The 26094-nt window shown below is 38.4% G+C and overlaps 1 protein-coding gene across 1 annotated transcript in view; it reads right to left on the reverse strand.

The window, feature by feature from the left end:
- The window catches only part of LOC138175865 (metabotropic glutamate receptor 3), a 273313-nt gene that overhangs the window by 104207 nt on the left and 143012 nt on the right, over positions 1-26094 (reverse strand). Inside the window, exon 2 of the mRNA XM_069106470.1 lies at positions 10863-11474. Coding sequence (XP_068962571.1) covers positions 10863-11360 — 498 coding nt within the window. The 5' untranslated portion in view covers positions 11361-11474. The remainder of the gene's footprint in view (positions 1-10862; positions 11475-26094) is intronic.

Below are 26094 nucleotides of genomic sequence, written 5' to 3' on the forward strand. Positions count from 1 at the left end.
ACAGTCTTATACATGTATTCACACTTAACTACCTACAAACATGCCTATATACATATACCTATGTGTACACACATATATGTATGCATATATATGTGTGTGTATTCTGTAATTTTCAGTCATGTTCAACTCTTTGTGACAACATTTGGGGTTTTCTTGGTAAAGATATTTGAGTGGTTTGCCATTTCCTTCTCCAGCTCATTTTATAGATGAGGGACTGAGGCAAGGAGAGTTAAGTGACTAGCCCAGGGTCACAAAGCTAGTAAGTATGTAAGGCCATATTTAAACTCAGAAAGATGAATCTTCCTGACTTCAGGCACTGTGCACTCTATCCACTGACCCACCTAGTAACATATCTCTATCTCTTCAAAGAGAAATAGACAGGTAGACAGGAAGAAAGTCAGAGACATAAGGAAATGAAAAGGAGAGGGAGAGCTATGAATGTTGATGATTATGGATAAATTAGATGGACTGTAAATTGTATTTTATAGACTGGAAAATAATAATTTTAATCCACTTTTTCTTGCTGTGGATGGTTAAACCAATCATACTATGTCTTTTGTAAACAGTTAGCATATAGAAAGCCTTGCCATTAATAATGAATACTTCTTTTATTTAGACTGTGTGAAAAATGTATATCATGACCTCTTCCTCTGCATTAGTGAATGCTATAGCTGAACATATGTCTCTGTATTATGTTTCATTTATTGTCAGGCCTCAGTAATTGTTGAAGAAATTCATTTTCATCTGTTCTAGAATCTTGCATTACATGGGAAAAATCTTTTAAAATGCATTTTATTTCAAGTCACATTTGGAAATCAATAAATAAAAGATACAAAATTTAATAATAATAGAATAAAAATAGAAACTTATGCTCTATACCAAATAGGCAATGGATAATTTGACTATATACAAGGTCTTATCTGATATAGAAAATCATCTCCAAAACTTTTCTATTCCCTTATATTTTCATCAAGAATATCCTCAGGGTACACATAGGATATTCTCACAAAGATTATATAGAGATAAATAACAGGGATATGGGCTGATAGTTACTAACACTTTATCAATCTCTTTTTAAAAGAAGTAAAAGCAACATCCATGATCATTTCTGCTCTTTGGGAGTGTTTTTCTCTTTAAGATCTTGAAAATCAACCCCTGAGTGCCTTGCCTTCAAAGTTGTGTTCCCTCCAGCACAGATTTCTTCAGAACATACTTGGTTATATCCAGTCACTTTTCTTAACTTAACTTTCTTAGATGCTGTAGTATTTATGTCTCTCTCACATGGCATATTGGGGACTGAAGTGGGAGAAGCTAGATATGTTTATTCCTTTACCACCATTTATGACAAGAGATCACCATGTCACATTCACAGATTTCTTCTGTTTCATACATACTTGTTTTCTTCATGTTTTTATTTATAGATGCTCTCAGGGTGAGGTATCTTAGCTGGACCTCCTGCCAGGTCTCTATTATCTTGTTTTCCCTTCAGTTGCTTTTTGTCCTTTTGTGAAGTGATAGTACTCACAGTCTTCTGTCCTCTTCTGTCATATTTTGCTAATGGGCTCATGTTGTAATTGGTGTTGTATTTGGTTTTTATCCCTCTCAGTTAGGAAGAGAGATTAAGTGTTTGGTAGTTGAAGGTGCTTCAGGGGATTTTTTTAGCTTTCTTGTTGTGATGACTTATTCATAGGTGAAGCTTTCAAAGAAATGGTCATGTCTAATGTCATTGATTTTTGTCAATTTCCCTTGTTTTTGGATGTTGACAGCTTATTTAGATAGGGTAGGTTATAGATTCAGTTCCTTGTCATTTTTATCCCTTCTTTTAATTTGCTATTTACTCTTGCCTTTTGCTCTAATTAGTCAATTATCTAATTGTACACGAATAATTTATTGTATAAAAATTGTTTCCCTTTAAGATATCGATTTCATTTTTAAATGTGGGTTTTCTTTTTAGTTTTCACCACTTTTCCCTCTGATCCTTTAGAGAGAGAAGTATGCATAGAGAAATGAACTTGTAGTCACAGGGTATGAGTTCAAATCCCAACTCTATCACTTATTAACTATGAATTTGGACAAGTCACTTATCTTCTGTAGGCCTCAGATCCCTCATATATAAAATAAGAGGAATGAACTAGAAGCCTTTTAAAGATCTATTCTTTTCTTTTCTTTTTTTTGCTTTTTTGGAGGGCAATTGGGGTTAAGTGATTTACCCAAGGTCATGTGGCTAATTTTTGTGTTAAGTGTCTGAGGCTAGATTTGAACTCAGGTCCTCCTGACTCCAGGGCCAGTGCTCTATTGACTGCACCACTTAGCTGCCCCAGTCTAAGATCACTTCTTGCTATAAATCTATGACCCTATGATCTTATAACAATGAGCAAGCTATTTATTAAGTGACTCCTCTATGCAAGGCAGAGTGGTATTTCAAGTACAGGGAAGTTAAAGAAAAAATATGAAACAGTTGTAACCTCAAGGATCTGATACTTTACTAGTCAAGGTTGATCTCAGAATCTCTTTTTGGAGAAAGTGTAATATGGCCAAGGAATGCCTTTGTGCTTAATGTGAGGGTGCTGAATCTGGGGTCTATAGACTTAAAGTTTTTATAACTAAGTTTCAATGTTATAGGTTTTCTGGGTAATTTTACATGTTTTAATTTGTGCACTTAAAATATTGTTCTGGTAGGGGTTCAGTGATTTTACTATGATACACAAAGAGTTTAAGAACCTTTGCCCTGATGGGAGATCTCCAGATGGTTTCAAGTACCTACAATGAAGAGGTAAGGAAACTGCTGTTCACAGAAGACAATTCTGGAAGGTCAAAGCCCCTTAGAGATTTGTGTCTAGATGCAGAGGTTATGGAAATGCAACATAAAATTGAAAAAGGAGGCAAAGGAAGGGAAGCATAGGGGAAAGGGGATTGAAACAAAGGAAGAAGAGAGGTCAGGGCTTTGGGTATGAGTAGACTGGGAGGTAATAAGCAGGATGCAACTGGATCATGGGACCAAAGGGGGAACATGTGGAGCTATATTACCATGACATCTCTGAAGATGAGAATCCTGGGACCTCCATAGCCAAGCTGAGAGGGCTCTATGAACTCTAAGCTTTTACAGGACTCTAAGCAGGGCAGATGGTACTGATATTTAAGCTTCTACCACTGGGTATGAGTTCTGAAGTGACTCTTTGCTTTTCATGTCATGCTGGAGAAATTAATCACTGGGGATTAAGTGATAATTGGACTACACTTTCCCTAGGGCCTGTGAGGATTTTACCTATTTGGGTATGGGGTATAGAATGACACTACTATTCATTTTCTCTTGTTATTTACATTGCTTACATTCCTTATAATTAAGATTGTTTTAGAGCCAGGTAGATAATGTCAGTCTTAATTAAATGCTCTGGTATTAGATTTATTGCTTTCATGGCTTATAAACAGAAAGGTTACCCTTCTGGGAGTTCATATTGTGATTTGTAGAACCCATTACCAAAACCTGACTATAATAACATGGGAAAAATGTTGAGCAAGGAGCTCAAGAGCCAGACTTCTCAGAATTTTCAGGAGCCCAATGTTGCAAAAGTACTCATGGTATAGAAGTATAAGACTTCTCACTGCTCTACAAGTTTTTGACCTTCATTTCTTGATCCTGAACCATATTTTGCAATGTATTTCTTGTTTTTCTCTGATACATCTACTTGCACAATGAAGATGCTGAATATTAAAATATATAATGACAGTTTAGGAAAAAAGAAAATATATCATCAAATAATTTATAGGTTCAGTTTTTTAATGGAAGGATAGTACAATCTACTAAAGAAAGTTCTAGCCTGAGAACTTGGGTATTTTGCTTCTAGTGTTGGATACATCACTGGTTATAGAACTTTGAGTATCATTGGTTCCAGAATGATGTAGCTTGGAAGGACTTCAGAGATCATCCAGTGCAAGTCCTTCATTATATAGATGAGGAAACTGAGTCACAGGAATGTGACTTAGCTTTTATGTAATTGCTACCCCACTTGTAAAATCAAGAATGAACTCTCACCCTCATTCTTTTTTTTGGAGGGGGTAGGGCAGGGCAATTGAGGTTAAGTGATTTGCCCAAGGTCACATGGCTAGTAAGTATTAAGTGTCTGAGGCCAGATTTGAACTCAGGTCCTCCTTACTCCAGGGCTGGTGTTCTATTCACTGTACCACCTAGCCTCCCCACACTCATTCTTTCTTAAAGAATGTTGAAAGAATTAATATGGTAGGAATGCTGTGACCTCTTTGGAAAGAAGGTAATTTAAAAAATAATAATATCACTATGATATAAACTCAGCCAAAGCCTTTCACAACTTTATCATTTATTATTCCCCACCCCCATCTCCACTATACATTTCAGCCAAACCTAACTGCTTACTAGTTGTTACCTAAACCTGACATTCCATTTTTCATCTTTATAGACTTCAATAAACTGATCCCCATGACTGGCCTAAACTCCCTCTTCATCGTCTCACAATTCATATCTCCCTTTCTATCTCAGCTCACATGTCACCTCCTCTCAGCACCTAGGACAGTGTTTTGCTTAGAGCACACACTCAATCCATGTTTGTTGATTTACTGCCTGAATCCGTGGAGACTTTTATACTAAGGTCCTTGACTAATTGCTATTCACAAGCTACCACTTTGTGAGATGGTAGCATAAATGAATAACTTGGTTCATTCATTCATTTTCTTATTTTGTATTTATCAGGCTTTGCCTATCATGCAGTAGGAACTTATTTGTTAATTGACAGAGCAAATAACAGCAACAATAATAATGAGTATTTATATAGTGCTTTAAGGCTAAACATTGGGGGTGGGGTAGCAAGGTGGTACAGTGAATAGAGAGTTAGACTTAGAGTCAGGAAGAGTTGACTTCAAATCCAGACTCAGACATTTACTATCTAGGTGACCTGAGGCAAGTCACTTAACTTATTTGCCTTAGTTTCCTCATCTGTAAAAAAGAAAAAAAATAAGGGCAGAGTTGTAAAAAAGAGTTATCTATAAAGTACTTTACAAACCTTAAAGTATTATATCAATGCTAGCTTCTATTATTATTGTTCGTGGTGTTGTTATGTTAGCTTAATAAATATTGTGCTCACAACAATTCTAGGAGGCAAGAACTATTATTACCCCCATTTTACAGATGAGGAAAGTGAAGAAGATAAAAGCTAAATGATTTGCTCAGAGTTACAAAGTTATGAAGTGTCTGAGGCTAGATTTGAACTCAGGTCTTCCTGATGCCAGGTCCAATGTCTAATCTACAAAGCCACCTCACTGCCTAGCTATTACGTGTAGAATACTGACTTGTACTGGAGGTAATATAAAACTTAGACAAGACACCTCTGCTGACTTCATGGAGTTTATAGTCTATTTTTGTTGTTGTTTAATAGCTTTTTCAGTTATGTCTGACTCTGTGACCTCATTTGGGATTTTCTTGGCAAAGATGCTGGAGTGGTTTTCCATTTTCTTCTCCATGTAGTCTACTAGTAGTTCATTAAGGTATGCCAATAGCCCCTCTAGACATGTCTATTTGGGGGAAATAGAGAGTCTTTTGTGGGTAAAAGCCTACCTCTCATTTTGCTTCATATCGTTTTTTGAATACTCCCCAAATTTGTGGGCAACTACCTTCAGAATAATTCTTTGGGTAGTCCAGAATTCATAATCCAACAATATGTTCTTACTAGGGAAGGGGTAATGAAGAGGGGATTTTTCTTTGGCCATATATGATATTCAAAGTGATTCTATGGATGGACAGCTGCAGACATTTTACTCATGGTGTCCTAATGGTCTGTGATAAGCATATACTCTCTCAAATTTATTGCTGAATAGAAAATTGCCTGGCTAACAGGCAAGAGGCTTAATTCTTCCCTCTGTGAAATGAATATTTTTTCCTGAAGTATATGAGATTTCAGCCACAAAGGGTAAAACAGGAGATACAACCTTTAAAGTCCTTCAGAAAGAAACTTATTAACAAATGAGGTGAATAGACACCATGCATGTTTTCTGATAAAATGGGGATTTGATAGTTGCTTTCATTTATTGCTACATTAAAAATTCAGCGTGTTAAAAGATAAAGAAGTGAGAAGAGAGAGGATAGAAGCGTGCTAGCTAACATGCTGCTGAGTGGTTTGTCTTATTTAATAAGAGCATTGGGAAAATAATTACCCTGCTTTTCATCAATGGTGATATAGCTTAACCCAGCAAATCATTAAGAATTCTACAGTCTCATGCAGTTTTCACTATCTGTAAAAACTGCCTATTGTATGAACTGACACAGCAGGGGACATCTTCTTTGCTGACTTCCTGGAGAATTCTTTTACTCTGGTGGGAGGATAATGAAAGAAGAGGAAGTTGGAGAGAAAGAGCCTGCAGAAGTAACTGGGCTGATAAAGCAATCCGGGCCAGATGAAGGAGATTATAAATACAATGACCCAACCACAAAAGCAAAGATGCTTAAGTGTGTTCTTACCATCTAAGTCTTCCATACAGATGGTTTTCTGACTGAAAAAGCTGTCAGATTTGGGGTCGTGTGTTGCCATCAGATGGGTAGATTTTTAAAAAAGAATTATGTGATTGATGATTGCTATTATATTCACCCCTGCCCTGCATTCTTCCCCTCCTCAATTTAAGGCAAAATAATTTCTCACTTAAGACCCAGAAAGTCAGCCACAGTCAAAATGAGGATATTAATATGGGCTGAATTGAAAAGGCTACTGCTTCATATTCCTGTGTTAGTGTACAGTGAAGACCAATCAACCCATTAATCAATATGCATTAAGTATCTATTATACTATTTTAGATACTGGGGAAGTGCAAAGACTAAACTGAAAGCCTCCCCGCCCTTAGGGAGCTTACATTCCACCTGGTCAGATAATATTAATTCTGTCTTTATATGTAAAATATTTTTTGATGAGATCTTTGACTTCATCTATATAGGAAATTCTCTGGGTCAAGAAACTCTCTAACAATGTAGGTCAGAACCTCCTCTGCAATTAATAGACCTAGATAGTTGCTTGGGACATTGAAATGTTAAATGACCAGCCCAGGATCATATAGTCAATGTGTTGGAGGTAGGATTTATACCTAGAACTTCCTGATTCTGAGAACAGCTTTCTATCCATTATATCATGCTGCCTTAATATACATATATATGTATATGTATGATTATAAACATATACACATATTTATGTATATATACACACACATACTCTCTCATTGTTTAGTCATTCAGTCCTGTCTATCTCTTTGTGACTTATTTGGGGTTTTCTTGACAGAAATACTGGAGTAGTTTGCCATTTCCTTCTCCATCTCATTTCACAGATGAGAAAACTGAGTCAAGCAGGGTTAAATGACTTGCCCAAGTTCACATAACTAGTAAGTGTCTGATATACAAAATAAACATGAGACGATCTGGGAGGGCAGCATTAACTTCTATAGTTCAGAGAACACTGTTTTCCATGAATTCTAGCAGCTTCTTGGCTTGTCTTTCATAATCTGTTTTGGCTACTGTCACATCCATGTCAGATAAATGTTAGATTAGGGGAGCATTCTTTTCCAAAAAGATTTCTGACTTTTCCTCTGTAAGCTTCAGGTTTCATGGTTGCCTTCTTTGCTTGTGCACTGGAAGGAATGAATTGATTTCCAAATACCTAGGCTTCTTCACAGGTAGCTCTTCTTGGTAGGTTATCATGCTTGGCCACCCTCTAGGGATTCTATGAGACAGAGGTGATGACAGAGTGATACTCATCATGGGAGGGCAGGGGGGAACATCCAGCGCAAAAGTCTTAAGACAGGAAATTGAGTAAATGGTCACCTTTGTGGTGAGAATCTGAGCAATACTTCTGAGGTCTCTGTCTAGTGTATCTCTTCTGCTTTTGTGCTATAGTACCCGAAATTCTACCATTAGAGATTTATTTATTTGGGTCTTGAGGACTTTTTTGGTCTAAAAGAAATTTTTATTTATATGCAAATGCTTTCTGGTAGATCCCTTCAGCTGCTTACTTAGTAGCTGCCATACTCAATCAGATCATTTACCAATGCTGATCATGAGAAAAATTGAGATTATATAGAAAGGGGAGCCAGGATAGGTTCTTGGGTGAGGTCAGGACTAGTACTTTATCCACTCTACCACCTGTCTGCCTACTGTACTACCTATTTGCCTTGGAATGGCATAGAAGATAGTGCCTCTTCCTGGCACTGGACTGGGATCCAAACTTGCATCTTGTTAATCAGAGAATCTCTACTAAAACAAAGCTGGATCTTTCTTTTCTTTCTACTTCACTAACCAAGTCATAATCCTTTATTTCCGTGCTTGTGATCCAGGAGTACTAGGGCCCTGGGACTAATCCCTTTCCCACATCTGGGAAACTAGGGACTAGAATGGAAGCAAAGGCAGAAGTAGAGAGACTCAAGGAGAAGTTCTAAATTGGCCTTATCAGGGATAGTCTCTTTCAGGTCTGGAGCATAAAAAAAAGGAAGAATAGACATTTCCCTTCTTTTTCCATTTTAACAACCCAGCATTCCACAAGTCAAAGAAACTTAGCATTCTACAGAATTAAAAAGCAAACAACCAAACACAAAACCAAATACAGATATCCCCTTCCGAAAAAAATATAAAGCATCAGAGCAGGCTTAACCTTTTTTTGCGTGTCATATCCTGCCACCCACCTTGGCAGTCTGGTGAAGCCAATGGACCCTTTCTCAAAATTACATTTTAAAATGCATACAATAACACACAAAGGAATGCAAAAGAAATAAATTATGTTGAAAGAGTTATCAAAATTTTTAAAATAATGAGATCAAAGACATGGGATTGAGAGGTCCTGCCCCTGGAGATCAATAGGTAGCCGAAAGAATGAAATTGGCATTTTTGGGGGTATCTTCCTAATAGAACTTTTTTCCTTCTTTTTTTTTTTTTGCATAGAATCTGTGATTTCATCAGTGGAGGGGCCTCCCAGTGAGGAATGTCCTCTAGCAATGCAGATTAACTCTTTTTCTGAAGCTTATATTTTAATAGAGTTACTTGTGATACTGAGAGGTTGTGTAATTTGTCCAGGGCCACAGAACCATTATGTTTCAGATGTAGGTCTTCCTGACTCTGACTCAGTTCTCTGTAGATTATCTCATACTGCTTCTTGGTATAAACTGGCACTTTAAATAAGTGGCTAGTTATACTTTTTTTTTTTGTGGAATGTCATTGAAAGGTATTCAATCCACATTTGTGGCTCAGAACACCAGTGGTCTGGAAAAAAAGTGACAAATCTGTCCTCTTATCACTAATTAAAGGGGTGGGGCTGTATCCCCCATATATAAAAAAATCAGAGCTTTTCTGGTGAAAGTATCTTTGATATGCATACAGTAAATGAGAAGATTTGATCTTCTCCACCCGAACATTCAATTTTCAGTTTCATTATCTAAGTTTAGAAATACAGCTATAATTATCATGCTGATCTTTATGATGTATGGTGTTTCTCACCTACCTAATGAAGGCAATGAGTGTTTATGGAAAGCTAATTATCTTAATTACTCCTATCTGTGTGTGCATTTTGAGAAGAAAAAGAATATCTGAAGTTGCTGTATGTGGCAGACAAGAACCTACCCCTCATGAATGAAATCATTATAATTAATATTTATACCATATTTTATATTGTACATTTATATTTTAAGAAATACAAAGTGCTTTCTTCACTTTTTTGTGAAACAGGTAGTTTACATGCAATGAGCATACTTCTAGAACTAGAAAGGATCTCAAAAGTCATCTTGTCCATCCTGTCATTTTACAGAAACTGAGGCCCAGAGTGGTTAAATGGCTTGTACCTGTAAAGTCACACTGATGGCAAGCTCCAGAAGTAGAATTTGAACTCACAACCTTTGACCTCAGAGTCAGGGCTCTTTGTACTGCACAGCAAATGAGGAAATTGAAGCTTAGAGAGACATAGTTAAGAAATATAAGAACCAAGACTAGAACCCAAGGCCTCAAAGACCTCCACAGCTTCTCACTGTAGGCTGTGCAGCAGTGAAAGACAATCACAACCTTCTATTGAGAGGTTGACAACTGATGGGACAAGAATAGCACAAGCTCAACATTATGGTTTATTCCCGAGCACTGACTGTTAATTCAGTAAAAAGCCTTGCCGAAGAAGGCATGATTTTCATTTTGGTCTTAAAGGCTACCGAATGTTAAGAAAATAGTTAATGGTAACCTTGTGCAGTCGAAAGAGCCCTGTACTATGTGTGGCTGAGGACACCTGGTTTCCATTACTACTTAGCTGTGTGACCTTAAGCAAATCACTTCTCTCCTGGCCTGTTTCATTATCTGTAAAGTGAGGCAGTTGAAAAATAGGTAATTGTTAGGGGTCTCTTTTAGCTCACAAATTCTATAATTCCATAAATGAGCATTGTAAGGGCTTGAGTAATCTGTTCTTCTTGTCTATTCAATATTCACAAAAGCAGCAGGGCCGATTATCAGCTTTTTATCTCTTATCAGTTAAGTGCCAAACCATTCTGTTCTTTGTAGTAATTATATTGCCTTTCCTCATACATTTTTCATGACTTTATGGCAAAGTCTAAGAAATTAGTTTTATTTACCTGAGAGCAGAGAACACTATAAAATAAGGTAGCTAAAAAAAGAGTTGACCCTTATTATAAATCCTGAAAGAAGATTTCCATTCATAGTTGAGAAATATTTCTGTCCGTATGCTGCACAAAATACCAGGTATTTTCAAGAGATGAACAAGCATGGTATTATCAGCCATCAATGAAATTAACTGATGTTCTCACCTTTTCTTTTCTAGGACTTTCAAGCACAGTGGTTCAAAAGTTTTAGATAAAGCTTTGGAAAATCTTACCTGAATTGACACGCTACTGTAAGAGCCGCCTATGACACCCGCAATGAGTAATGGGATGTTTTCTTGTATGGCATAAGATCCATCAGGGCACATATATTCTGCCTCATCCACTTTAGTCAAAGATGCCCTGACAAATTCCAGTGATTGCTCTAAAGCATAGGTATCCCTTGAACAGGTGTCCAAAATGTGAACACCTAGCTTTACCCCTGGAAGTAAGTAATTGTCTCGGTTGATTTCATCAATGGCAAATAACATGGCTTCCAGGCGCTGGATGCCGCGATCCTCATTGATACGTCCACATTCTTCTATTCCAGTTCCTTTTTCGTTAATAGGGAATAAGCCTCCTAAAACGAGGTCTCCTTCAATCTTTATTTCCCTCCTCAAAAAGTTGTGGTCCCCTAAAGAAAGTAAGAATCCCTTGGAAAACAATGCTAGGGTAAGCACCTGAAGCCGCGTCAACATCTTCGTTAATCCTATTCCTATACGTCGAGGAGACATCGATGGAAGGAGCAAGATGTGTCTGTTAGTCCTTTTGCTTCATTTCTATGCTGGGCCTTTGGTTCGTCCTTCAAACAAGGGAGGAATAGACTGCTGAAACCCGTCACCAAATTCCTAAAGAGACAAAAAAAAATGAACATAAATCAGTAAAGGAAACAGCAGAAGTTGTAGTTCTCTTCTGTCATCAACATTTTTGGGGAAGAGAGTGGAGATTCATTTATGAGCATTGTTGGTGCAGTGATTTGGTTCCCTTGGGCTCTTGGTATATATCCTCTGAGATGCTGGGCTAGCTTTAACAGCCAGAGGGAACACTGTTGCTGCAAATCAGAGCCTGCTATTAAAGGGACTGAGTGATTTAGGTGAATGGCAATGAGGGACAGAATGCTTAATGGGCAGAAGACAGCTTGTTGGCCTCTTCAGTTATGAATCTTGATTAACCTTCTATTTCCTTTCAATGGATCTATCCATATGCTGAAAGTCACCATTGTAGTTCTGGCATTGGAAAATGTGTAAAAATGGGCTCTTTGCCACCAAACAGAGACAAACTGATAGAGTGCTAGACTTTTTCAAGGGATGTGCCATTGTGATTACGCTGTGACTTTTCAATAGCTAATGAGACGTATCTGCTTTAACAAATGCCCATTGGATATTCATATAAAGCCTCAACATTCACTTCTTTCAAAGGACCCATGGGGGAAGGAAGTAAGAAAAAAGAATGAAAGAGGAGATTGTTAAACATTTACTTCTACATTTTTGACATTTCCCCCCTCTGTTGTTTGCAGCGCCCTATAAATAAATAAATGAACTTTCCCCACTTTTGCTTTCTTTCTCTTTCCAGTCTCATGAGTCTGATCATGGATTGCTTTTCTGAGATGCATAAGTGACCTGGGTTTTGTTTTGTTTATTTTTGGGGGGTGCAGATCTCACAATGATGTCAGCAGATACTGTGGAATGTTTATTTCAGGTTCTTTGGGAGTTCTGCCTCAAAGTACTAGCCAGACTGATAATAATAATAATAATAATATATATATATATATATATATATATATATTTTTCAAGTTGATGCAATACTTCTTCTTTTTTTGAGGTGGGGGGAATAGGGGCTCATATTCATTTCTGGCTTCTCTTTGATCTGTGTGTGTAACTCTCTTTGAAGCAAAACTGCAGTGGAATGGAAAAGATGTTTTAATCATTATCTGTAATGATAAAGGAGAATAAACCACTCTTTAAAATTAATTGCCATATGTGTCTAATAAAAAAGAATTGTTAATTAGCAGGAGGCTGTCTTCATAGTCTGATGGTATAACTTAAATTAAAAAAGCCAATATGTGAATATGAACAAAATGTAGTTATAGAGACCTGGGTTTGTATCCTAGAGAAACCTAGTTTACTATCATATGGGAGAATGAATGTTTTCCCTTAGCAAAATGTGGCTTATATGGAATTAAGAGGGGCTTATGAGGTGCTAGGTTGAAAGAAGGATGCTTTCTATGTGTTTCTCAGCATGGTACATATGAATTCATGTTGAGAAATGAACCATTCATTTGTTAGTTTTATTTCATTGCTTGGCTAATGATCCCCAAACCTACTACCCCATTGTTTTGTAAGAAGATGGGAATACAAATTTGTAGAGCTATGGGAGATGCTTTTAGCATGTGTAGACTAGGAATTTTGCATTTTCATTTGAATTTTGAAGTAGAGATGGTCCAAAGTCAGTTTGGGGGTAACTATGGAAACTATAGGGACACAGACTTGCTCAGGCTCTATGGTGACCTAGAGTCTTTTCTCAGATTATATCATCTTATATTTTTGGCCAGAACCATTCCTAGCAAGTTGGAAGGAGTATGCATAGGGGCTTTGGGACCACAGGAGTCCCGACGTCCATCTTACTGCATCTTAGATGATAGAAGCTCTAGTGACATGGAATTAAGGCAAAACTTTTAGTTCTTGGACATCATTTGGAGTTCATGTTCCCAGGCTATCCTTAATTAGAAGTTGGTAGGCTGCTAGTAGAGATATAACTAGGATGGGGTGACTAGGGCTTTTCCCTAAGCAACTAGATCAAAAAGTTCTCCTCTCAGCAGTCCATAGGCCTCTATATCTCATTCCTTGTCTTCCATCAGGTTAAGTCCCCCACTGAAAATGGGGTGAAAGTTGAGACTTCCATGACAAGACAGTGAGGTGACAAGTTAGTGTAGGAGAGGGCTCCTTTTTCTCTCCATGCAACTACCTTTAGAAGATATAGAGTAGAAAGGGCCAACATGGTCAAATGAAGCTATTTTCCCTTCTCAAACCAGAGAATATCTCATCTCCTAAGTTCCAGAGGAGATGAAATAACTTGTTGTGGTAAGATCAGTGTTTTCCTGAGGCAATTTATTTCCTCCCACTCATAACATGGGGAGGAGGCTTTACCTAAAAAGAAGATAAAGCTAACTCTGGGACCTATTAGTCCTGGCTTCCCTGATGTAGCTTTCTGGTCATCTAGGGGTTTAAAAAGTTTCAGTCTAGGCCTCATAGACTTCATGAATGTATAAATGCATATAATTCACCACACATTGAAGATCTAGTGAGCAGAGGTGTTTCTGCATTGAGGTATGGAAGGTCCTCTTTTCCAAAACTGAAGCTAAGTGCTACTACATCTTTATTATATGTCCTTGCTCTGTTAGGGCAAAGGAAACTTCCTTTGACTAGTGTTTGATGATATATGAGTGCCTCATTTTGTCCCCAAATTGAACTTGAACTAAGAGAATGCTAGCATTGGAGTCCAGCCTCCAATGCTTGTCCTCTTGGCTAACACCTCTGGTTGAGAGCAGCCAATTCCTGGAGAAGTCTGGTCTTTTGTTGCCTGAATTCTTAAGGGCTTCTTTAGGGAATCCTCTCCCTCCTGTATGAATAAAGCCCAAAGAACTTTATTTGTAAATCCTCTCCCCAGAGCAGCCTAGTTTTTGTTTCAATAGGGTCTAGACTTTGAAATGCCTTCTCTCTGTGATTCTTTTTTGGTCTACAGAAATAGTCCCTCTTCCTAGAGCATCCTGGTCCTTGTCTATGGAGGATCTAGATTTCCGAAGTGGACAATACCATTCCCAGGAGGGTGGGGGTGGGAGTGGGAGTGGGTGCTGGAATGATCCATGGGGGTGGTAGTTACCTTGGGTGATGTAAATTAAAAAAAAAACATTAAAGGGTTAAAGAGAACAGATTTCCAGGGGGGGTGCTGAGTCATTTTTTTGAACAGGGGGTGGTAGACCAAATAAATTTGGGAACCCCTAAAATTTCAATAATATCTAGCCTTATTCTTTTTCTCATTATTTCAGCTATACATTCTCAGCTTAGGATGGAAGTTTGAGTGTTTCTGTCTTATATGAAAATATGTCTAATTATGTCTGTGACTGCTGGGATGGTTGTGTGCATGTATACACACACACACACACACACATTTAAGACTTGGCCATCCAACCTATATTATCATTCATCCATTTGAAAGTCACTTACTATGTACTACTATGTAGTACCTGTACTACAGGCTGCAGAAAACACAAATATAAATAACTTCTTATTCTTAAGGCATGAACAACCTAGTAAAAGAAATTATATATACTCATGCAACTACAATTTAAATCAGAATGTGATAAGCATAAACAAATTCAGAAGAAGTAGAGATTATATGTGGTTTGGGGGACCATATATTTTTTATGGGATAAGCTTCATGGAAGAGACAACATATGAGCCAGGCTTTGGAGGATGGGTAGTATTTTAATAAGTAGAGATGGGAGGAAGAAGAGCACTGGCTTTCTTAGAAGAGGTATTGGCAAAATGGCCTTTATAGAGAAGGTGCACTGGTCATTTGTTTTCCTGCAAAATTTTTTGAAATTAGGTTTTTTTTTCTTCTCCCCAATGAGTATTCCTCTGACAACTTTATGTACTATAAAAGTGCACAGTATTATTTCTTTAAAATACTAATGGGAATTAAATACCCAGCTCCAAAGAAGATTGAATCCAAACGATATAGAAGATGGATGTGTTTGAAGATTGAATGTGTGGTCTTAGAATACTCCCCACTAGACCGACAACGTCATGCTAACTATCTGACCTTTAAGCTATCTGACAGTCTCTTTAAAATAACAATATTACTATTGAAAATTGCAATTCAAAATCAATTAGAGGAATGTTTAAATATACTGGCTAATGTTTGTTATTTACCTGCTGCTTAAAGCAGACTATATTATGATCAAGACTGTTGGACTCTGCATAATTTAGAAATGCTTAGCATTATTTAAAACCCAATGCTAAGAAATTGAAGGAGTAGAAAATTAAAATTTGACACTGAAAAATAGGCAAACATGCTTAATTCAATGCAACCGTTTATCTCTGTGTAGCAGCTTATCGGATTGTGGGAAAGGGCACCAACTACTTTTTTTTCCCTAGGATCTTTTCATTATAAATCAGCAAACAACAAATTCCCCAGATAAACAGGTTCTTCTCTCTTCACATTCATATGCAGACTGAGAATTGGAGCCGAGAAGCTCAGCAGTCAAAGTTCCCTATCCACAGATGATAAGTAGTATGTCATCTGTAAACAAACATGTGTAGCCTTCACTATAGACAACATGCCCATCAATGTTTTATTAATCGATGCATTAGTAGAATCTTGAAGGTTCATTGCTACTTTAACCTCTGGGATATGTGTGCTGAGAACATCCTTATGTTCTCTACAAAGCAGTGTGTATTTTTCTCTAATCTTTGACTTTTCCTAGGTACTTGGAAATGGGAAAGAATGCTAAGGTGCTCCATAATGCATTGCTTGTGCCTAATTTGAACTTACATCGTGTCGACTTTATCCATATATATTAGTTCTACCCAGTAGAATGCAACCTCCTTGAAGGTAAGCACTGTTTAATTGTTTTTGCATTCCTTGTATCTAGAACAGTACCTGGAACAAAGTAGATGTTGATTAAATTGAATTGATTTAACTCAAGTAGCTTTACTTAAAATGCCACTAAGGTTACAATAGTAAAGACTATAAATAGCTGGAAGGAATATGGTCCCCATTCCCATGACAGCATTTTTTTTTAACTTTTATGACCTTTGGAGTACATATGAATGTTCTGAGAAGAAACATGGCATAGTGGATAGAAATGCAAAATCAGAAAGATCTGGGTTCAGGTACCACCTCTAACATATATTAACAGTGACATCTTGTACAGATTATTTAACATCTCAGTTCTCTAGGTAGCTAAGTGTATAAGCTGCAGAGAAGATGACAAGTCTCATTGATAGAACCAAAGTGCCCTATATCAAAATCACAGAACCAGTCTTCTTTCCCTATAAATATTCTACCAGTTATATCTTGGATCATAGTGGTTTGAGAGTCATAGAATGTTCAAATATAAGAGCACAGATTTAGAGCTCAAAGTAACTTACATCTAGGTCAAGGTTTTTCTTTTTCTTTCATTTTTAACAATGAGGTTCAGGCTCAGCGAGGGGAAATTACTTTTCCAGGGTCATACTGGCTATAAATCCAGAGCCATGAATTGAACAAAGTTCCCATTTCTCTTTACATTCTGTCCTTGTCAAATGAGAGGGTTCCAGGAAGCATACAGTCTTAGGAACCAGTGTGCTCCTGATGTGACAGCTCTCAGAATCACAGGTGGAGAATCATATCTTGCAAACTCTATCCATCTTTTAAAAACTGGTTAAAAACTTCAATCAATGCCTTTATAAAAAAATCTAGCTCTTTATTTATATATATTTATATTAATAATATATTAATTAATATTAATTATTATTAAATTAAAACAATAAATTAATTAAATATATTTATATTTATTTATAACTCTCAGGTAGACTGAGGCTGTGCCTATGACTGAATTTTAATGGAAGCATTTTAGGCCATTATTATAAGCTATTTTAATATTGAGCTAAAAAAGGGCAAGATCTTTGCAACAGCTGAGATGTTCTTGTGAGAACTGGGCAGGATTAAAACCCTACCTTTCCTTCAAGTTTCCCACCAGATTTCATTATAATCATAAAGCCTGATCTCCTTCAAAGGCAATTCCTCTCCCTCATCTGATTTTATGTTGTTTAGATCATTCATATGGCAGCTGTCATAAACTTCCTCATGTTGAAGTTATTTGTGGGCCTGTATTATCTTTCCTATTAGGTTGGGCAACTGGATGGCCCAGTGGATAGAAGATTCACCTTCCTGAGTTTAAATCTGGCCTCAGATACTTACTAGCTGTGTGACCCTGGGGAATTCACTTAACCCTGTTTGCTTTAGTTTCTCTTCTGTAAAATGACCTGGAGAAAAAAATGTCAAATCACTTTAGTATCTTTGCCAAGAAAACCCCAAATGGGGTCAGAGAGAGTCTGACAAAACAACTGAACAACAACAAAGGTTGGAAACTCCTGACTTTCTAGTTATGGGACTCTGGGCAAGTCACTACCCCTTTCTGGGCTTCATTTTCCACATTTGTAAAGGGAGGGCAATGGACAAGCTGCTTATGAGGTCTGTGTCAGCTCTAAGATGTGTAGATATGATGATTCTTGGAACAAAGGAACTATGTCTTATTCATCTTTGCATTCTCCAAAGTACCTTCCATGTAATTAAGAAGGGTTTCCCTAAAGTCTTTCAAACAAGTCTGTTTTCCTCTCTACTTCTGTATTAGCAGAGTGGAAAATAGGCAAAATAAAATAAAAATCAGAAGGATAAGAACATTTATAGGATTAAGTCAGTTAAAGGTCCACCTTCAAGGTAAAAATAGTACATACTGAAAGATCTAAGGCTACTAGGGACCTCAGAGAGTATGTATTTCACACACTCCCTCTACTCCCTATCACTTAACAGATCATAGAGTCACAGGACCTCAGATGTGAAAAGGACCTCAGAGGCGAAAAGGACCTCAGAGGCAAAGCCATGGAGCTTAACCTATACCTAAAAAAGAATCCTACAACATATCAGACAGAAGACAATGGTCTCTGGCATGAAGCCCTTTGGTGAAGGGGAACCCACTGTTCTTCCAAAGGCAAACCATTCCATTTTGGGATTCCACTTTTATTGTTAGGAAATGTTTCCTTATATGAAGCCTAAATCTGTCTGTAACTTCCACCCTTTGCTCATAGTTTTGCCCTCCTGAACCAAGGAGAACAAGGCTAAATCAGCTTTTACATTGATAACCTTTCTAATACTTTTAGACAGATGTCATAATCATACCCTGCTGCCCTTCCAACTAAGACTCAGAGAGGCAGAGCTCTTGTGAGGCTCAAATGGAATTATGGATGTAAAGCACTTCCCAGACCTTTAAGGGTGATAGAGAAATACAAATTATTGCTATCGTTATGATTATTAAACAGTTTGCTGATGATTTCATTCTCTGAACCTTCTATTACCCTCCTGCTGATCTCAAGCAGTGTGTAGAGCAGGGGTAGGGAACATAGGCCTCAAGGTCACATGTGGCCCTCTAGGTCCTCAAGTACGGCTCTTTGACTGAATCTAAACTTCACAGAACAAATCTCCTTAATAAAAGGATTTGTAAAACTTGGACTCAGTCAAAAAAGGCTGCACCTAAGGACCTAGAAAGCCACATGTGGCCTCAAAGCTACAGGTTCTGCACCCCTGGGACAGAGCAATGGGTTATCCTGCTAAAAGTTTAAAAACTAGGCCTGCTGGGATAAATAATGTATGCTCACATATTTATAAATGTAATATACATTATTAACACCTTCTTAAGCCTAGACAGCCAACAGAACAATAAATCATGCCCTGATTTGCAGGATTGCTGTTTGCTGAGGTGTAAATGCTTCCACTGAAAATTTAAGTCACTCCTGCAAGCTGGTTAGACCTTATTCCAGCACAACTCCTGCAAAGACGTGAAGTAACTTTCCTAAAATCACACAGGTCAGAGGTGGCCAAGCTAGGAATCAAAACTAGGTCCTCTGACTCCATTAACTGCAGTGCTACACCGACTGTCATTGTTCTCTCCAAATATGTCCTCCATCTTCTTGATGGTTCCTGTCATTCTGTAATTAGAGATTAATTCCTTTGGCTTAAGGCTAAGGAACCCATTAAGCCCCATCAGTCTTTAGTGTGAATAAATCTATTAGGGCTTTCTTCTGAGGACAGATTTTGATGGAGAGGAGGAGGGTGAGAATGCTATAGGGAACCGTGGGTTCATGGAGAGAAGTAGGCCCAGTTGATTAGGGCAAGGGTTCTTATATTGGGGTCCACAGACCTCAAATAATTTGTGGATAGATTTCTGGGAGTGGCCTGAGAATTTAAATGGTTAGAAAAATTCCACTAAAATTTTTTCCACAATCATTTAACTATAATTTAACATTTCTTTCCATTACAAATGTTATCAATAAACATTATTCTGCAAAGGGGTTCATAGGTTGCAGCACAGTTTGAAAGGAGTCAATGACAGGAGAAAAAAAAAGAAAGATTAAAGCGTTGTTTAAACAACAGTGCCTAAACCATAGATTTGCCTGGGGCTGGTTCTGAGGAGAGACCAGATCTCCTTTCTTTGAATTCCCTGCTCCACCATTCTTCTAACACCTTTCTTTATCCCTATGGCAGGAGTTTCTCAGTGGGGGCTAAAAGTGGTCATCCTAGTGAAAGTGGAAGACTGAGGAGTGTAAGATAACAGTAGAATAGAGGGAATTTTCATAAGGTCATGTGTGGAGGAAAAGATGCAGCCCTGACATTTTTATGTTTTCAGTCACTGCTGTCATTTTTGTCTCAGCCAATAGCATGAACTGATTTGGCCCATTCAACATGGGATCTTCGGTGGCATTACCGGCTTTGCTGGTAAAAGAAATCTTTATTCCTCCTATAAAAGAGTGCACCTCCTAACTGCAGCTTCCTTTTTATTCTTTCGGCCATCTCAGCTGAGGTTTCATTCCTCAAGTCTCCTAACCTCATTCCAAAGCCTCTGAATTGGCACTGCCCCAGACCACCTGCAGTCTACCTTTCTGTCTTCCATCCCAGAAGCTGCCAAGACTAATAGAAGTTACAGGTTTGTCAGCATGAAGACAGGGGACTGAAACCTGGCTTGTCACAAGCTTTGTCTCCAAGACCTGACAAAATGGCAAAAGGGATGGGGTGCTGGGGGTGGGGAGAGGAGAGTGGGGAGGCAGGGGAAGGAAGGAGAACCACAGGAGAATGGTTTTACCTGTTGGCACAATGATCCATCGGGAGACTATTATTAATAACATCCTGTGTGCACACAGCGGTTATGCCAGTTTAGAATTCCAAGGTGCTTTGCCACAGTAAATTAACTCTCCCCACCCCCTGCTGAACCAGGCACACATTATTACTTCCATTTCATACAGTACAAAGTGAGACAGAATTGAGAAATTCTGTAGGCTGCAAAATTAGTAGCAGGACCAGGATGCAGGGAGACGAAGTTTTAGTCTGTGTGGGTCCAGGCTTGAAGTACCGAAGATCTAGTAACGTGTAGATGCTTATTAGTGCCTTCTCTTAAAACTCTTACACAGGAGTGTTGTGAGACTTAAATGAAGTGATGGATGCAAAACACTTTTCAAACCTTAAAGTACTATATGAACACCAGTTATTATCATTGTTTTTAATAATGATTATCATTACCAGTCTGGTGATCACATCATCCTCTATCGCACTTCTCCTGAACTCAAACAATTTTTATAGAGCAATATGGCCTTGTGCTGGCAAATGTTTAACAACTAGACTTCTGGGGAGAGAAACAGCATGCACACCAATTTTTAAGCTTAATCTGCATAATTAACAAGTTCTTATACCTAGACAATCAACAAAACAATAAATCAAGCCCTGATTTGTGGGCTTCCTGATTCCAGAGGTGTAAATGTCCACACTCAAAATGTAACCACCTCAAAAGCTAGTTGGAATTGGTTCGAGAATACCTCTGCTCTCAGAGTATATGGTGAAAATGAATAAAATCATTCCACTATCTTCTAGTTCAGAATGAGGATTGTCAAAAATGACTGTCTAACCATCATGCACTATTAGGATGATTCATGAAGATTGTTTTCACCTCAGATTAAAACCACAACAACAACAACAACAAAAACTGCCTTAAAGCTATAAGTACAGATGTGATTTACTTTCTTTTTTTTTTTTTTTAAGCAGTTGGGGATAAGTAACTTGCTCAAGGTTACACAGCCAGTTATTTCTGGGTGTGATGCTAAGTATCTAAGCCCGGATTTGATCCAGGTCATCCCGACACTGGAGCCAGTGCTCTTACTCACTGAGCCACCTGGCCGCCCCTAAGCAATTGGGGTTAAGTAACTTGCTCAAGGTTACACGGCCAGGTGTTTCTGGGTGGGTGCTGGTGCTAAGTGTCTGAGCCCGGGATTTCAACACTGGAGCCGGTGCTCTTACTTGCTGTGCTACCTGGCCACCCCTGTCATTTACTTTCATTTTGTCTAGTCTATACATCTTCTTCCACCCCATGTTTGGCTTATTTTTGGTGCTAAGGAAAAGGGAAATGTGTGGTTTTTGTTATTGTTAAAATCTCTTAAGCAGACTTTTAGCGCAGGCATCTTAGTAAGAGGAAAAGGCCTGATTCAAAGGCCATGTTGGTGACTGTGACACAGACAGGGTATTATCTATCTACTCTTGTTAACCTACCAAATTTTTTCTGAAGTCACCAGCTGAGTGTAGGGACGGTAAGCCTATAGCACTGGTGAACATGTGTGCTTACTGAGCTGTTATTGCACTGATTCCTAGTAATTCTCTTTAGTCATTGCTCCACTTGGTTTCACCTCATGGATATTCATTGTGAATATGAATTTCATTCCCTCACCAGATTCCCAACACCGTGCCCTCATACTACCCCCCTGGTGGTTACTCTCTGACATTTCACCCCCCTTTTTCAGTTTCCTTTTGTATATTGTCTTCCCCCTAATAGATTGTAAGCTCCTTGAGATCAGGGACCATATTTTGTGTACTTATATCCCCAGGTTAACTTGAGTCCTGGCAGCAGCAGGTGTTTAATAAATGTTAATTGACTATTGACTAATTAATTCATCCAAATGTAAGCTCAAAAACAAAAGGGATGAAAAATGTGTTCACAGTTAGAAGAAACATGTGGTACAGAGTCACTTGAGGTAATTCTGAGATGAGATTTATATTTAGTCAGGAACAGCTTTTATGTTGAATAATAATAATAAGAAAGGGCTTGTCACCATCAGTCGGGTACAAAGGTAGGGTGTGGGCAGTGGAATGCTGCTACCTTACCATCTTTCCTCTCCCCCATCGCCCTACTGGGCCTGGTGAACCTCAGCTTGCACATGAATGATCTCACTAACACATGAAGAGCAAGGTTGGCAGCCCAAACTGCAGCCCCAGTTAGAGGACAGTATTGGGGAAAGAGATGGTAAGATCACAAACTCATATCTGGAAGGGAACTCAGAGACCAAATAGTCTAACTCTCTCATGTTATAGGTGAGACCAGGGAAATTAAGGGACTTGCCCAGAGTCACACAGGTAGGTGTTCAAGGCAGGATTTGAACCCAGGTCCTGACTTCAGAGCTAGTTCTCTTTCTATGGTATTACACTATCTCATCGGAGGGGTCCAGAAACCTTGTTATCCCGCTCAGATTCTACTCTAGTGTAGCTTGTGGAAATTTCTGTTGAGATGCTAATCCCACTCCCCAGGTGCCCGGAACTCTCATTTTGTCCCTTGACTTCCCATAGTCTCTCATTGCTAAATTTCTTGATGAGAGCTCTGTGGGCTCAAATGCTTTCTTTAACTCCATCTCCTATTAACATTCCCATTCCTACAATGGTACCCTCTTAGCTAGCTGCCCCCAGGGAAGCCATCTGACATATTCATCTTCATTAAGGGATTAATGACTGATAACAGCTTTTTTTCTCTTCTCACCTTCAGGGTGTTCATATGTTAAAATATAATGCTTAGAGAGACCAAAACCTTTAAATCTAACAAGAGGAACCTCTAAAGGTGAAATTTCAGGAAATGTGATAGATGGGTATGGTAGCAGTATATTTTAGGCAGGGAAATCTTTATGGGGTACCCTTTAAATTACAGACCTTTCAATGTTCATTACTCAAATTCTGTCAATAAGGAGGAAGTTGTGAGGGGAACTCAACTTTATAGTTTTGAACTCTAGATATCAAGAGAGAATTATAAGGACCCTGTCTTTTAAAAAAAAAATCAGGGTCAATGTCCTGGTATCCAAACATCTTCTCCACCCCTTTATCATTTACTATGAGAAGAGATATTGTTGTCTTTTTTGGGGGGATTTTGTGACCTCAATGGTATAGGGTATGACTGGGGAGGAAATTCCTTCAAATAATGGAGTGGCACCCCAGGTACTCAGGGGTTAGGTGACTTGCCCGAGGAGATACAGTCTGTAGGTGGCTGTAGGTACCTTGAACCTAGATTTTCCTGTTTATTTTGCCAATTCCGTGTCTATTACACCATATTGCCTTTCAATATATTACAAATACTAAATTTGGGTCCTTTAACAGATACTCCTGAGAGTCAGCCATTTCAGTCATGTCCAACACTTCCTGACCCCATTTGGGGTTTTCTTGGCAAAGGTACTACAGTGGTTTGCTATTTTCTTCTCCAGCTCATTTTACAGAGAAGAAAACTGAGGTCAATAAAGTTAAGTGACTTGCCCAGGGTCACACAGATAGTAGTGCTGGAGGCCAGATTTGAACTCAGAAAGATGAGACTTCCTGATTCAGGTTGATTCTCTATCCATTGAGATACCTAGCTACCTCTGCCTGATACATAGTAGGTACTTAATAAATTGGTTGGTTAGTTGTTGTCCTTTGTTCTCCAAGAGGGCCCAAATGACATCACTATGTTACAGTGTATCTGTCTATGGCTGATCAGAGCAGTATGAGTTCAAAATGCTTTACCACAGGTTGGAAACAAATAGTCCTTGTGAACATTTGGGGTGAATTCTCTAAATTTGCACATCTTGAGTTTCTTTGGAACTGCCTCAATTCTGCGTTGCTCATGGAGCACAGAACCTTCTTTAAAGTGGACATGCCATGCTAAGTGGTCCTGTGTCAGTGTCTCCCATGTCACACAATCAATTCTAATGTTCTTAGGAGGGCCCTTGAGAATGACCTTAAATCATTTTTTCTGACCACCCGTGAGCACTTGCCTTGTGTGAGTTCTCCATAAAATAGTCTTTTTGGTAAGCATATGTTGGGTATTCAAACAATGTGGAAAAACCTTTGGAACTGAGTTCTCTGCAGCAGAGTTTGAATGCTTGGCAGTTTAGTTTGAGTAAAGACCTCGGTGTCTGGTATACCATCCATATGTGGAACCACTGGTTACAGCTTAATTGATACTTATTGACTAACTGTAGTGAAGTAGCTCTGGAATAAGGAAGACATAGGTTGAAGCCCCATTTCTAATGCACACTTCCTGTGGACTCTTGGGCAAATCACTTAACCTCTCAATTCTTCAGGCCACTCTCTTAGACTCTAAGATATCAATCTGTATTAGAGAAAGATATGAATCTGTATCTGAACTCCATGTCCAGAGTTCCTCATGCTGATGAAATCCCAGAGTCGGCGAAAACATCCCCTAAACCAAACATACACTGTATAACATGGACCTGCAGACCTTTAAGCTATCATACCTAGTATGCTGCTCATATATAACATGCACCTTTGGAAATGCTTCACATTTTATTTATAGTTTTTTTTAAGACTATGTAAAATTTGTAGCCCACATATAAGAGAGTTCCAAGGTTTATTTTGCTCTCCTTTACTACACCTCAGTTATCAGCATGAAATTATGTTAATTCTCTGAGTCAAAAACAAAAGACTTCCTGAAGCAGCAAAAGAAGAAATGAAATATGGTTGGAAAAGAGAAAAATTTTTTGGAAATGATTTTATGTTGCATGAGGCTGAGGAACCTGCCTAACTACCAGACTATGCACTTACTGAAGGCGATGAACTGCCCTTCTCTAACTGCTGATAAGACAACTCATTCACCTCATTTATATTGGTCCTGCCAGAGTGTGACCTTAATGCTTGATGAGATCCTCTGGTGTAGGTTAGGATGTCTTACCTCATTGGAACTGAATGATAGACAAGCATGGATCTTAGTGATTATCATTAGGGAGCCAAGCACTTTGCGGCTGTTGCTATTCATGTATTAAAGCAGAGAAATAAGCCTTGGAGCCTAAAGGACAAATGTACCAGTTGCTCAGAAACTGATAGTGGGAATCTTTACCTTAATAACTTGGCTCTGGATGTGAATAGAAAGATAAATACTAGAGGCCAATCTCTAATTAAAGGAGAGGGCTTTGGTCTTCAGCACTGATTTAGAGCAGGGAGACTAATCTTTTTGCAGTTTTATGTTTGAAGAGAGGTAGAGATAGGAGGAGCTCAGAGAACCTGGGAAAACTTACATGAACTGATGTAGGGTGAGGGAAGCAGAACCGGAGAGGGATCATCTATAAGAAGGTAAATGAAAGGATAAGGACGACACTTGTGATTTCACTGGAATAGAGATCTCTCAGAGGAGGAAACTCCCTCGACTTATGTAGGTCAGTCCCTTCTCTGAATTTTAATAGTTTTAGAAAATAATCTTGAAAACTGAGAGGTAAAAGTAACTCACCCAGAGTCCCATAGCTAGTATCTATCTATCTATCTATCTATCTATCTATCTATCTATCTATCTATCTATCTATCTATCTATCTATCTATCCATCCATCCATCCATCCATCCATCCATCCATCCATCCATCCATC

The sequence above is a fragment of the Petaurus breviceps genome, unplaced genomic scaffold (genome assembly GCF_028583685.1).
Source record: "Petaurus breviceps papuanus isolate PSGF00001 unplaced genomic scaffold, PetGlider_PUasm1.0 79, whole genome shotgun sequence".
NCBI lineage: Eukaryota > Metazoa > Chordata > Mammalia > Diprotodontia > Petauridae > Petaurus > Petaurus breviceps.